The following is a 13,628-nucleotide window of genomic DNA, read 5'->3' as shown; positions in this document are numbered from 1 at the left end:
CATGTCTAAATTGTGTTATACATTTTTGAAGAAATTAGTGAACCAAATCTGTCACAACTTTCTGAAAACTATTCTTTACTTCTTGGAAACTTATGTTTATGGGCTTACACTCCCCCACCCTGGCACTAATGATATGTTGATGTCAGTGGTATTGTGTGGCAGTGAAAAATCTGAAATGTTGACAGCCCAGGGGCTGACATGGCTGACTGGCCACTGCAACTTCATTTCTCAAGACCAAACTTTTTAGTGATTCGCTATATTTTCTAATCAGACTAATATTTAACTTTATTAATGTGATGTTTTATTGTGTTCGTGAGCACATCTCAGTGCTGTATCTGTAATTGGCCATCAGGCTGTTGATACAGCACACAGATAATAATAAAGAATTGACATGTAATGGAGATAATGTATAACCCTGGGAATATGAGACTGACATCCATCATAACAGTTTCAGTAGACAAAATATATGGTGCATCTTAAGCCTGTTGTACCTTTGATGTCGAGATCCTGTTCAAGTGTTTTACCCATTTCCATACTGTATTTGGAGACCTAGTACTGAGGCAATGCCACAACCAACCAGTAGATTAGATTAGTTTCAAAGTTCAGTAATTAAGTGTTGTTTAATGTATTATCAGTTCTTATGAGTCAGCTATCAATCAGAATGTGTCAGCAAATACTGTTCTGAAATACGGAACTAATTTTGAGGTTCGTGCGTAAGAATCTCGCATGACTGGCATAAATTTGAAGTCTTGATAATGAACAGCTGCTGTAAATCTGGCATATGACTACAGTTTCTTACCTTGTAGCATTCTTCCCATGTGTGCTTCAACCATCTGTTGGTGATGCTGCGAATGACAAACTTGAACGTCGTTAACTGACTCTGCATTTTCTGCCTCAGAAGCCATCACTTCAGGTTGTAAGTGCTCCACTCTGTTGTTATTACAAGGGCCTTTGTGATGACGATGTGATGGTAGGTCGATACTGTGAAGCACAAATCCTTTTTGTACCTAAAACCTAATTTCTTTTTCTGAGGTATAAAAATGTTGTAACAATTATTCCTGCTGGAGTGTTTTCTGTTATCAATAATCCAAATTGAAACTTGATTTGTTGATTTTCAGAATGAAATATATTCACAAAATTTTGCTTGTTAAACCTGAATGGAAGAGCCCACTTGGAAGAGCTAGGAGTACATGGGACGAAAACAATTAAAATTTAACTTACGGATATGGTGCTATGGTTTGAACTGGATTTAGGTGGCTCAGGATTGGGATCCGTGGCAGGCTGCTATAAGAAAAGTAATGAATCTTCAGTTTTTGTAAAAGGTAGGGAATTGCTTGATTGGCTGAATGTTCAGTAGCTTTTCAAGGTCTCTGCACCATTGAATTAAATAGTTGGTACCGCATTCGATTCAGTACATCAAGTAAACTATACTGTACTATATTGTACGTACAACAGTATAAAATAATAATGTGTTAAATATAACTCATACGAAATATGAAGAATACACAGGTCGTAAAGTCAACTTACAAATTAACTAATAATAAAATAAGATCATATGGACTCATTTTAAGAATGAACAAAGAGACGATGACAGTAAAGGAATTAAATATAAAAGTGAAAGGAAAACACACAAGAGGGAGACTGATAGAGATTTAAATACAGTGAATAAATAGTGCAATTCTTATGTTACTGCATTACATTAACATATATTATGAGGTTTTATGTGCGCACTAATTGAATTTACTGCAAGCTGAAGGCTGTAAACATTTTGTGTTATCCGACGTTAATGTTGCAAATTTGGATCCTGTAACATTTTCACATGATCTAAAATTTATTAATGAGACTTCCTCTCATTACCTTGTAAGAGATTAGTGTTTACAGAAGAGTAATGTCTTGTTCTTTCTATGTGTTTTCACGTAGTCCTCTTAGAACATATAATTCGGACATCAATGTGATTTTACACTTGCATTTTCCAAAAATTTTGAATTTGTATTAGGATCGTCTTTATTCTTTCAGATAATTTTTAAGTATAGGTAATTTTATACCATCCCTGGTATAAAAAATGTTGACAGAGGTGTTGCCCAGAACCTGGCCTTGATATTTTTAGACTAAATAATTAATGAAAACATGAACATTAACATATGTCCCACCCCTTTAGCCCCATTCACAGATTTTTTGTACTTGATAGGAAACCTGGGTCTCTCTCAGAAATCACACATCACAATCATTCTTAGATGATATGATCATCTGAAACTCTTACAGCCCCACTATTTCGACAGAAAAGAAAGTTATGATGTTTGAGGAATCTATAAAATTACAGCATTTTGAAAACTGAATCTCCTGTCTTCAGGCAGAAAAGAGAAGAACAGAAAACTTAGCCCTGGTTGGACTAGCCTCAGACCTTGTCCATCTCTGGAAAGAAAGAGCAGGTCTGAGGCCAGCTCGACCAGAGGACTCAGCAGAATTTAATTCATTCTTAGCAATTTTGTTTCTACAGATGATCTTGATGGAGATACGTATCTGTTGTTACGAAGCTATTCTACCAGATGTATATTATAGTGCATACAGATATAATTTTTTACATATTATTAAATATAACTGTTTTAAACTAAAATTATAGTTTTTAATGAGACTGCAGTTTAGTTCACACATACACTTTTAATGATGATTGTTGTTTTGTGTTAAATTATGTTAAATCTGAACCTCATGTAAATGAAGACATTTTAAAAATGAAAGGCACTAAGTTATTTGGGATTTGATTTGCTCCTTTAAGCATAGGTGACAAACGAAGTGAATAGTTCTACTGCATTATTCATAATAAAATATCCTGCATTCAAAATTTGGTTTCCATCAGAAAGGAATTTAAATTAAGTATCAAACATTTGAATTTCTTCAGTGAGGATATTACTTATTTCAGGAATTAAAAAGTCATGTGTTTTCAAATAAAAACCACGGTTCCAGAGAATCTGACGTAAATACGTCTCAGTATTTAGATTATATTTAGGCAATAAATACAATGAAAGGAAAGGTTTAAAACACCCTCTTTAGCTTGTTCAGTGAGGTTATGTTATCCGATAACGTTTCATATCAATTATAGTGGTTAATAAAATGAAAATATGAAGTTTTGAAGCTTAAGGGAAAAATATGCTATCGACATTGTTTCATAACTTTCGTTCTCACGTAATACAGCGTAAAAACGGTGGTCTTCAGTTTCAATAAACGCCGGAGAATTTCCTGTCTAGCTGAGCGACTATTAGGTTGTTAAAAAGAACTCTGCCCCACGAAGATTGACTTGTTAATGTAAAAATACTATTTTATGAGGTTAAGCAAAACCTATTAACTTTTCCCGTACGTCAGGTATAAAAGTTAAAAATGTGTCAGTTACACGTCCTTTTCGCATGCTGAAAAGTGTAAGTCAGTGGCAAATTCAACTCCACTTACGTACTTAAAGCTGCAGATTCCATTTCGCTACGAGTGCGTCTTCTCAAGCACTAAGTCGCCGATCGACTTGTAGAAACAAGTTCAAGGAAGAAAGGCAGAACAAAGATGACGGACACGTTACATTTAATGTCATGGATACCCTAAACAACAGTACACGAGGGTTTCTAACCTACGTCTCCCGCAAATAAAGTTAAGCCGTGTTAAGCAACAGTCAGCGAACTAAGTATCATCCAGTCTACACGATTAAAATACGAGGTGTGTGGCCTACCGTTGACCATTATAAATAGATCAATGTTTGTAAATTATTATATGGCACGAGAATGTGCACAGGAGATTATACCCTTCAGAGCCTGAAGAAGGAGACTATATGTTTCTCCGAAACGGTGGTATCTACCTAAACGTCCGCGCATGGAATTAAAAACCGGAAGGTTTCAACCTCATTCATCGACTATGAAGTAAATAAAACATTATTTGAACGCGCGTAGACATGAGATTAATAAACGTCATCTTCCACGTATCAAATAATATTTCAGAGGCCTAAACGGTTCCTAATTTGTGTGAGTCGAAAACTTTTCGCTGTCAGTAGTAAAATACAACTTGTTCTTCCGGTTTCAAGCTTCAACTCTTTCCACATACACGATTTTCCCCTGAGGGAACAAGGAAGAAGCAGTGAGGGCGGAGACTCGTTCCGTACATCTCTGGTACCAAATTTAATAAAATTCGTTTCACAGAAGACGTAACTTACCATCATTTACATCGTGCATTAATTTAAGCACTTTATGCTATTTTATGTTAAATTTTATCAGTTAAACTCATTTCCTTTGACACGCCGATGGTCTGCTTTCGAAAGAAAGAAACAGATGTACAGAGACGGCCGTGTCTGTGCAGTTTCTGTGACTCGAAGGGGGACTTAATATATTCACAAATTTAAGTACGAATTGTCCCATGTCTGTGCTCTGCATGGACCAGACTTAACGCCTCTCCCTACACCAAATATGTGTACAGTTCGTGTCGTATGGCTAATTTCTTTTTACAGACAAAATATACATCGCTGGTGGATATTATGATTCCAATTATCTAAACTCGGTGGAAGTTTATGACCCGGACACCGACCGATGGACGTTCGTTGCACCAATGTTTACTGGACGTTGGTTTCTTTCTTGCGTCGAGTTCCACGGCTGTCTGCACGCCCTGGTGAGAACTCTGTACATTCTGAGTGATGCTCCTCTATCATTTTTACAGAAGTTGATATTGTGAAATGTTTTCCTGGTTTTCTTTGAGTTACTGAGATTTTATGAACAGCATTTTTCTCCTGAAGTCACAGAGTTAGTTTGTCAGTAATTTTACCCCCGATTCGTTGTTTCGATTACATTCTCCACAAAGAACACTTAACTAACTAACTAACAATCTTTTGTGGTATCTCAAGTTACATATGCCCCATTTTTCTCACAGTCGCAGTTTTACAGGTAAATATTTTGTTCTTGTAGCAAGGAAATTTCAGTTTGCCGCGCTGTTATCCCCAAAAAGCTGATGGTTTAAAGCAGTCCCTTCGTAGGCTTTGCTTTTCGTCACTTCTTTGTGCAACGCCGTTTGGAACAGTCCATCTAGTGTTGATATTTAAAGTTAATTTCGCACGCAGTTTCATGAAGCAGACAACAGATGTCAGGCGCAATTTTTTGATGCTACAAGTACGAAAATAATATTTTAGCTATTTCATCCTTTATTTCGTTCCTGCTATTAATATTAACAATGCAAGAGGGAATCAGTTTTCTTCGTTGTATTTAATTCATTCGTTCCGTTCACGGAATTACAAATTTTAAGAGCGTAACGTCCGTTGGTTAAGACGGACGGAGTGTGAAGCACAGAGACAAATTGATGGAGCAGAAATTTTAAGTTAACTTAAAGTGTTCGCTGTGGTTGTAATCAACCGCAAAAACTATTGATTTTCTCAATCTAAGATTCTTTTGCGTTTCTTCACTATCAATTTGTCTCTGTGCTTGTAGGCGTAATCGCTTGCATTCGGTAGGTTCTCGATGACGCAAGTCGACATCCCGGATCTACAAACATTCAAGTCTGCCACCTGGAGCCTGCAATTTGAAACATTAAAAGTGAAAACAATCTTTCATCGTCCATCAGTATTTACTACACTCAAGACAATTTTATCACATTTCAATGACAGGTACAGAAAACATGCGATGATGTAACTCACGAAGGAAAGCCTCTTCTACCATAAATAATATATTTAATACAAATTTAATAGAAATGTAATTTGAATGTCGGTACATTTATGTAAAGAAATTATCCATTTCCTTAAAAGTATCTTTGTGAGTCGTAAAATGTGTTGACCTAAAAATATCCATGTCTTTGTGTAGAATGGGAAACTGCTTGAAGCTAAGGGCACAGCTTCCACCAAAATGTCGTTGCTTATAATTTGTTTCCAGACAACCTTAACAAAAATTCCCCCAATCGGAATTCAATGCACGATTCCCTCACCATATTTCAGAACAGTTCCCACGTGATCTTTCTTTCACTCATGCACATAAAACCCCGGCCATATTCCTATTATAACGAAATATATTTTATTACATCAAAGTGGAGGGAGAGGTTATGACTATTTTAAAACGCTGTCAAATGACTTGTGTTCTGGCTAGCGACGTTTGGTAAACTTCATTAAGCCATTAGCTTAGATCAGAATAATAAATTTAATTATAAATTTTATTTGGAGAGACAAGCGTGTCTTGTTTGAGACACGCGCCCATGACAATATTTCCCTCTTTTAGCACTACATTTTCAAAAAATATTTTGTCCCAACAAAAATAGTTCCGGAGAGGTTCTGCTAGACGTAAAACAGACACAAACCAAAATTTCTGATTCTTGGACAAACAAGTATGACGAAATATGGCTTCTGGGTTGTTTTTGGAGCTCCTTACTCAATCCGTCAACAGATGGCAGGAAACTGCGTGGTCAAACACGCCAAGAGACAGCCATTTTCTAACAAACTTCCATCAGAAATGGAAACATGAGACGACAGGCGTCGTTAAACCTGAAACTGGCCTAAAACTTTGACGAAAGCCGAAGATTATGGCGATGCTGATTTGCTGAACGCCAGAAACTTCCTTCCTAAGAGAGTGCCACTGATCAAAGAAACTTAGTCAAAGAGCCTCTTATTAATGCAGTCACGGCTTACGTCTGATTAACATTTCCTAGTCATTCGCCCTCTGATTTAACCAATCAGCTTGACCGCAAAGTCGCCCCGCCTCCTTTCATTCTACCCCCTTCCTCCCAAACATTTCTCGCGCATTTATTCAAGGCTCTGAGTAAGCAGGAAGAACCTCTGAAACGTCGGTCACTTTCTTCGACAGTATCAGCAAGATCGCGGTTATTTTGACCGGAAATGATTCACTTCCTAGAGCTTTTAGAAAGTAACAGTCTGTGATTATACAGCCCTGAAAATTCATACAAAGAAACAAATAAACAAACCATCGATTTTCCTTGTCATCGAAACATGCGACTTGGGGGACGAATTTGGTCCTGTCATAATATCCAGTGACGACGAAGATCATATCGTCGATGACTTCTGCGTTTAAATAATATTCATACAAGTTCATGGCAGGGATTTTGGTCCACGTGTCTTCTGCAGGGACGTACTTTTCGGTACTGAGCACGTCAGATGTATCGTTCCATCCTCCTGCACATACACACAGACACACACACACACATTCCGTATTAGGTCACAGGATTTAAAGAAAGCTGCGAAAAGGAACTTATCTAATCCCATTCAGCGAGGCCCTTCTTGATATTTGTAACTCTGTCACCTGGCCACTAAATGTTTGGCATTTATGGAGCCACAAGATTCATTACCTTATTCAGAAAAGTCTGTAGTTGGCCTCATCTCACACAATCTAGTTCCTTAAAAACATTTTAATATTATCCTTCCTTTTACGCCTGTGTATCACAAGTCGTATCTTACCTTCAACATCACCAATTATAACTTTCTAGATGTTTGTATTTCTAGTAATTTCGATGCTTCACACTCCGACCGTCTTACAAACGGAATTTACGCTCTTAGAATTGGTAATTCCGTAAACGGAACGAATGAATGGAATTCAACGAAGAAAATTCATTCCCTCTTGCATTGTCAGTATTAGTACCAGGAACAGCTACAACTTCATTTTCGTACTTGAAGCAAAGATTGCGAAGGGACTGCTTTAAACCATCGGCTTTTTGGGGATAACAGCACGGCAAACTGAAAATTTCCGTGCTACAAGAACAAAATATTTACCTTTAAAACTGGGACTGTGTGAAAAATGAGGCATACGTAACTTGAGATACCACAAGAGATTGTGCGATGTTAGTTAGTTAGTTAAGTGTTCTTTGTGGAGAATGTAATCGAAACCACGAATCGGGGTTAAAATTACTGACAAACTAACTCTGTAATGACGGGAGAAAAATTCTGTTCATAAAATCTCAGTCACTCAAAGAAACCAAGAAAACATTTCACAATAGCGATTTCTGTAAGCAGGTTAGAGGAGCATCACTCAGAATGTCCAGAGTTCTCACCTAGGGCGTACAGGAAGCCATGGAACGCGACGCAAGAAAACTCCAAACGTTCAGAAAGCATTGGTGCAACGAACGTCCATCGGTCGTTGTCCGGATCATAAAATTCCACTGAGTTTAGGACATTCTCATCACAATATCCACCAGCGACGTATATTTTGTCTGTAAAAACAAATTAACCATATGACACAAACTGTACACATATTTGGTGTAGGGAGAGGCGTTAAAACTGGTCCGTGCAGAGCACAGACATGGGACAATCCATACTTAAGTCCCCCTTCGAGTCACAGAAACTGCACAGACACGGCTGTCTCTGTTCATCTGTTTCTTTGTTTCGAAAGCAGACAATCAGCGTTGCAAAGGAAATAAGTTTAACTGATAAAATTTAACATAAACAGCTTAAATTAATGCATAATGGAAATGATGGCAAGTTATGTCTTCTGTGAAACGAATTTTATCAAATTTGGTACCAGAGATGTACGGTACGAGCTGCTAAAAGGTGCTCTACATTTATAATATAACGCGCTATTTATATGAGATTATTAACTGTCACAAAAACGTATTACATCCGTATTATTTGAGAGCCAGTTTGATAGTTTGATGGTTGTTTGGATTCACTCCTTGTGCACACTAAAAAGGCAGAAGACGACGCACAGGGACAGCTCACGAGAGCAGAAGAAACCATCACGCACTCAGAACTTCAAGCCGTTGCAGTCTGTGAAATAACGAAGTCCGTAGCACAGATAAAAGAAAGGGATAATGAAAGAATATTGGATAATGGAGGGAGGGAAACTAAGATCAAGAGCGAAGAGGAATGCCTTGAAGATGAAGGTATGAAGTTCGTCTGAAACGTCGGCAGAAGCCAATGACAGCCATCTTCATACTCGCCGCCGTGAGAAACTCAAATCCTGCGATTCCTTCAACCGTTCTTGCGTTTTTACACGCGGACAGACAGACAGACAGACGCCTCGCCTTCTGCACTTGGTCAAAAATTTGTGTTTCACAGTATTTACGTACCATTAAGTGCAGCCGCACTTGCATAGGATCGCCCTGTGTTCATGGGAGCGATCCACGACCACTGGTTCGCCTTGCAGTCATATCTTTCCGCCGTTCTGTGAGTCACATGAGACTCGTAACCGCCCATGGCGTAAACTGAACCTCGCAGAACTGCCACACTAAAACTGTATCTGAAGCGAAAAAAGTATACTCTCTGCTGTGCTCATTTATTACTCATTCAGATGCATTTCCTCTCGCAGAAAGCAATTGTTCGCTCGTCAGTGATGAATCGTAAATCAAATGAATTAACAAGCAAATCGCATTCTTATAACCAACTTTGTCGCAAAAGTCCTCCTACCTATTCAAACTTTGCACGATGCTCCTGTATGTGAGTGGTACAATTTTACATCCCTGCCCAGATTTATATCTTGACTAAGACAGCGACTATCAGCTTTTGAAGAAGGACTCTGTTCTAAAGAGTTCCTTAGTTACGAAACTGCATCTTACCTTCGGGCATTCATAGGCGCCACCTCGCGGCATGTTTTCGTAACAGCGTTGAAGCAGAAACATGAGCTTAAATCTTCAAAGCCGTCGTTGCAACCACCGATGACGTAAATATCGAAACCGACCACTGCCGTGCCATGTTTTATTCGAGGACCGATCGAGTCGACCCCCTCCACCTGCAGGAAGGACAGGTTATGACTTTATGTTTCTTTGGGTCATTCGGTCTATTGAAGTGAAGTCCTTACATTAGAGTCCAAGCGACCAACCACCAGAGCAGAGGTGCAACCCCCAACAGTGGACCGAAATTGCTACACCGTGGAGGGAGGCACTCGACAAAGACCTTGAGAAATTAACTATGAGAGGCGGAGGAAACAGGAAGACCCGAAGAGAAGCTCTCGTCAAGTTCGACAGACGAACGTAGAATTAATTTCTGATCAACAGCTGACATTTCAGGTTCGTGCGAGGGCAAAAACAGATGTTGGTGTTTTTGGTTTTATCGACGCCAAGATGGAGGCAGTACGTCCCCCACCCCACCCCAAAGCCTTCTAATTCACGAGGCGTGACCACGCAGATGGCCGACATCGACGCTGATCAATGCTTCATTTGTTACGTTGAAATCCACTGACGATCAACTATGTCTAAGATCAGCAGATAGGTTGCCATGACAGGTGAAGCAGGACGCCTATTGTAAACGGTATTTAAGTCAAACTTCTCATCCTTCGTCGATTCCTATTAGAACTTACATTGTACATGAGACTCAGCACGTGAGTAATTTATTTATTTATTATTTTTAATTCTTAAAAAAGCGTTCACTGTAATGGAAATAAACGAACACGGAATAAAGAGTCAACGAGGTCCTTGTGACTAAACTTAAATGAAAGATTACTTAGTAAAAATAAGCAAAAAGGAGGAAAAGTAGTTTCTCTCATAGGCGTCATTTAACAAGGCACGGTAAGAGTAGAAATGCGTGCAACTCACCACAGTCCACCGGTCTGCTCGTGCGTCGTAAGCTTCGATCACATCTGTCACCATTCCGTAGCGAAGCCCACCAATAGCAAACAGAATGTCCCGTCGGTTTCGCGGGCGGGCAATCCTTGGTGTCACGAGGTCCTTGTCGTCCTTCGTCAAACTTTTCACGCCGTTTAGGAATGTGAGCGTCTCCGAGATCACGGGTTTGCACTCCTCATTTTCCGTCACGTAAGGGTGCTTTGACACCTGTTGAACAGTTCAATGTGGACCCTAAAAACTTTTTTGGAAGAAATGGAATGTTCCATTGCAGAGGAGACAAGAAATTCACACATAATTTGGTTGGGAACTCGCCGAAATAGATTGTGGTATATAAAGGAAAATGTGTTTTTTCGTTTATTTAACGACGCTCATAACAAATGCACAGTTTGAGGAGAGAAGCGAAATCAAGGTTAAATCGATCTTAGAGAAAACTATTGAAATGTGTTTCAACCGAAAGTTAAATACTTCAGTAAGGGTTGCATTTTGAGTTACATTCAAAAATTGTAATTTATTTCTCGTCTCTCCCATGCGAGATGCACATTCTTCTTGATTCGATAACTTTAATTAGTCGTCAAAATTACGTAACATCGAAAGAAAATTATGACAATTAGTTGCTTCGAGTGCCAAGGGAGGCAACCTTCTGCATGTTGATGGTTGGGTGGAATGCCCGTCAACACAACAGCGTGTGATTATGGGCTCGATGTCTATTAAGAGGCATTACATGTTTCGACCTTATTTGGTCATCATCAGGTGGTTCTCCTTAATTGTTCGAAACTAGTAGATAGGAATGCTAAATTGTAAAAACATTTGAAGCAGATAACATTTTCATGAATCCGTGCGATTGTTCACACGCATGAAGTGAGAGGTGAGTGGTTGAAATCACAGGGCATTTGACTTAGAGTAGAAACGTTTTTCCTATCGGGTTAAAGCGCATGATGAAATGGAAGAAGGAATATCATAAGTTGTAAGGCTGCTTCGTGAGATGACGTTTAAAATATTAGAATGTCCAAGCTATGAGTTTGAAGCCCCTCGGGTTATTTACTCTTGGATGTAGAACGAAGGCTTCTTGCTGCAATTTTCCGATATCTGTTGTCCCTATGTGGTCAATCAGCTGATGATTATCACGCTAAGTGATCTCTGGTTGGCTATATATATCGTCGGAGATACTTTAAATTATTATAGCAGCTAAGACCCGCTTCTTATGGCAGTAGGATCTTTGGTTAAGTTGAACGCTGCGCCAGAAGACGTGATTTATCAGTTGGAGGATTTTTCTGTTCGAGATGAGGGGACGTTTGAATGTAGTTGACGGTGGAATGCTATAGTTGAACTGAAACACGTAATTGATCTTAATATAAGCTGAGACTTCAATCAAAGATTGTAGCACAGACGATGAATAAAAGACGATCATTAACTCCAACCACATTTCTGCATAAAAGGACGAATCGAATATTTGTTTTGCACATACACACGCGTATGCGAGCGTGTTACCGGCGGCATTCCACAGGTAGTTATTGTAACCATGGCAACTAAGTTAATCTGAGGATTTCTTACGCAGGAAATTTTGCGCGGAAGAAGGCATTAAAATCGTGTAGTTTTCACGGTGTTATTGTGAGATTTTAAACAGAATTTGAATGTGTCAGCAGATTCTGTTAAAACTTGTTAGTATTAAATCTACTGAACATCCGTTTAGACGTTCTCGAGCTGGAAATGCCAATGGACAGACAGACGGGCTTACACGTGTCGAAGAAAAAGGCTCACAATTTGCATTAATTGGTTACGAACACGTGCGAATATGGTATTTAAAATGCGGGCTTCACTTCTGATAAATATCCACGATTTCAGGGGCATACTGACCTCCTCCTTGAAAATCTTTGCGTCAAGGAGTCCCAGTCTGACGCCCTTCAAAAGGTCGGCGATGTGACCTTTCCTGTTGTCCGGGTCGTGGTTGATCCACCGGAGAATGCACTCCCACACAAATGTCTCGTCCTTCACGTTCAGTTCATCGGCCTCGATTATCGCTTGCAGCTCCTCTACAGGCAGTTCCAGCAGTTCTTTGCTCTGCCGAGACACTTCCACGAATTGGCGCAGAACGAAGCGACGAGCGAGAGTCTCAAGGTCGGCGCAGGAGTGAGACCTGTGACAGCGAGGGTAATTCTGACACAATTAAACACTACAGCAAGAATTGGATTCTCAAGCATTTGCACACCACAGTATTTCGCCTCCAGTTTTGACCTTAACAGTTTGAAGCCCTTATGACCGAGACTGAGGGCAGACACGTGGGGAGTAAGCGCTGAGAGACGCTTCGTTTAACCGGTGCAAAATAGAAAGTTTTCGAACCCGAAAGTTCCCAGGCAATGCCCGCTCGTCCTCGTGATAAGATTATAGGTTGAAACAAGGGCATGGCTTACGCAAGTGAAGAAGGCAGTGAGATGAGTAGTGTAGAATTTAAAACTCTGGCCTTAATTTTAGCGAAACGACGTTTTGGTAACTGTGTGTGTTAATCCAGTGAAACCTTCTTTAACCGGACTATGTGGGGGGAACCACGGGTCGGATAATCCGATAAGTCGAATGAGCGGGGCAAAGGGGAACGTGGACATGGAATTGAACAAATAAGTTGAGACTCAATACAGATTTTCCTCGTCGGCGGATGATGAGGGCGTGTCGCACGCACCAGCCGACGGCAAAAGTCACTCGTGAGCGCTGTTCGAGGGAGTCCCTGTACTAAAACAGTGAATTTATCAGTCATTCTGTCCATCGCATGAACTGGAAGTTCTGGTGTGATTCTGCCGATGTCAGTTGATTTGCTTGCTGTGTTGTCATGAACAAGAAGGAGTAAGAGTTCAGCTTCTACGGGACCCAGCGAGATGGTCTTTGTCTTTGCCCGATGATAACCAATTCTCTAAATGTCTTGAAGTGTTCATAATAATCAGCAAAATCTGGATGTGAGGTTAGATCAATGAACTGTACCGCGTGGACATCGCTTTATGCACTTTCGCCGGTGGAATCCAATCACAACCAATCTGGTTGAAATTCGGTCTCTTAATGCGGGAATCGGATAATCGAGGCTCGGTCGTCAGAGGTTTTGCTGTATGCAGAAAGATGTGGGGCTGAATGTTGATTTT

At 39.8% G+C, this 13,628-nt stretch overlaps 1 protein-coding gene across 2 annotated transcripts in view; it reads right to left on the bottom strand.

Moving 5' to 3' along the window:
- Window positions 1-4,399: 4,399 nt before the first annotated feature.
- LOC110838292 (kelch-like protein 10) overlaps window positions 4,400-13,628 on the bottom strand; it is a 172,696-nt gene continuing 163,467 nt past the window's right edge. The window contains exons 5-10 of one of the 2 annotated variants that reach the window (XM_087352276.1): window positions 12,361-12,640; window positions 10,477-10,713; window positions 9,502-9,674; window positions 9,016-9,185; window positions 8,002-8,160; window positions 5,536-7,129 (exon numbers count right to left, since the gene is read on the bottom strand). In XM_087352276.1, the coding sequence (XP_087208402.1) occupies window positions 6,747-7,129; window positions 8,002-8,160; window positions 9,016-9,185; window positions 9,502-9,674; window positions 10,477-10,713; window positions 12,361-12,640 (1,402 nt within the window). In that variant the 3' untranslated portion in view covers window positions 5,536-6,746. The other variant, XM_087352275.1, reaches the window with a different exon arrangement.

Source organism: Zootermopsis nevadensis, unplaced genomic scaffold, assembly GCF_977971745.1.
Source record: "Zootermopsis nevadensis isolate Lab colony 2312 unplaced genomic scaffold, Znev_1.0 Znev_ptg000021l, whole genome shotgun sequence".
In the NCBI taxonomy this organism is placed as follows: domain Eukaryota; kingdom Metazoa; phylum Arthropoda; class Insecta; order Blattodea; family Termopsidae; genus Zootermopsis; species Zootermopsis nevadensis.
Note: the sequence above shows the minus strand (reverse complement) of the source record. Positions and strands in the feature narration are given on the sequence as shown.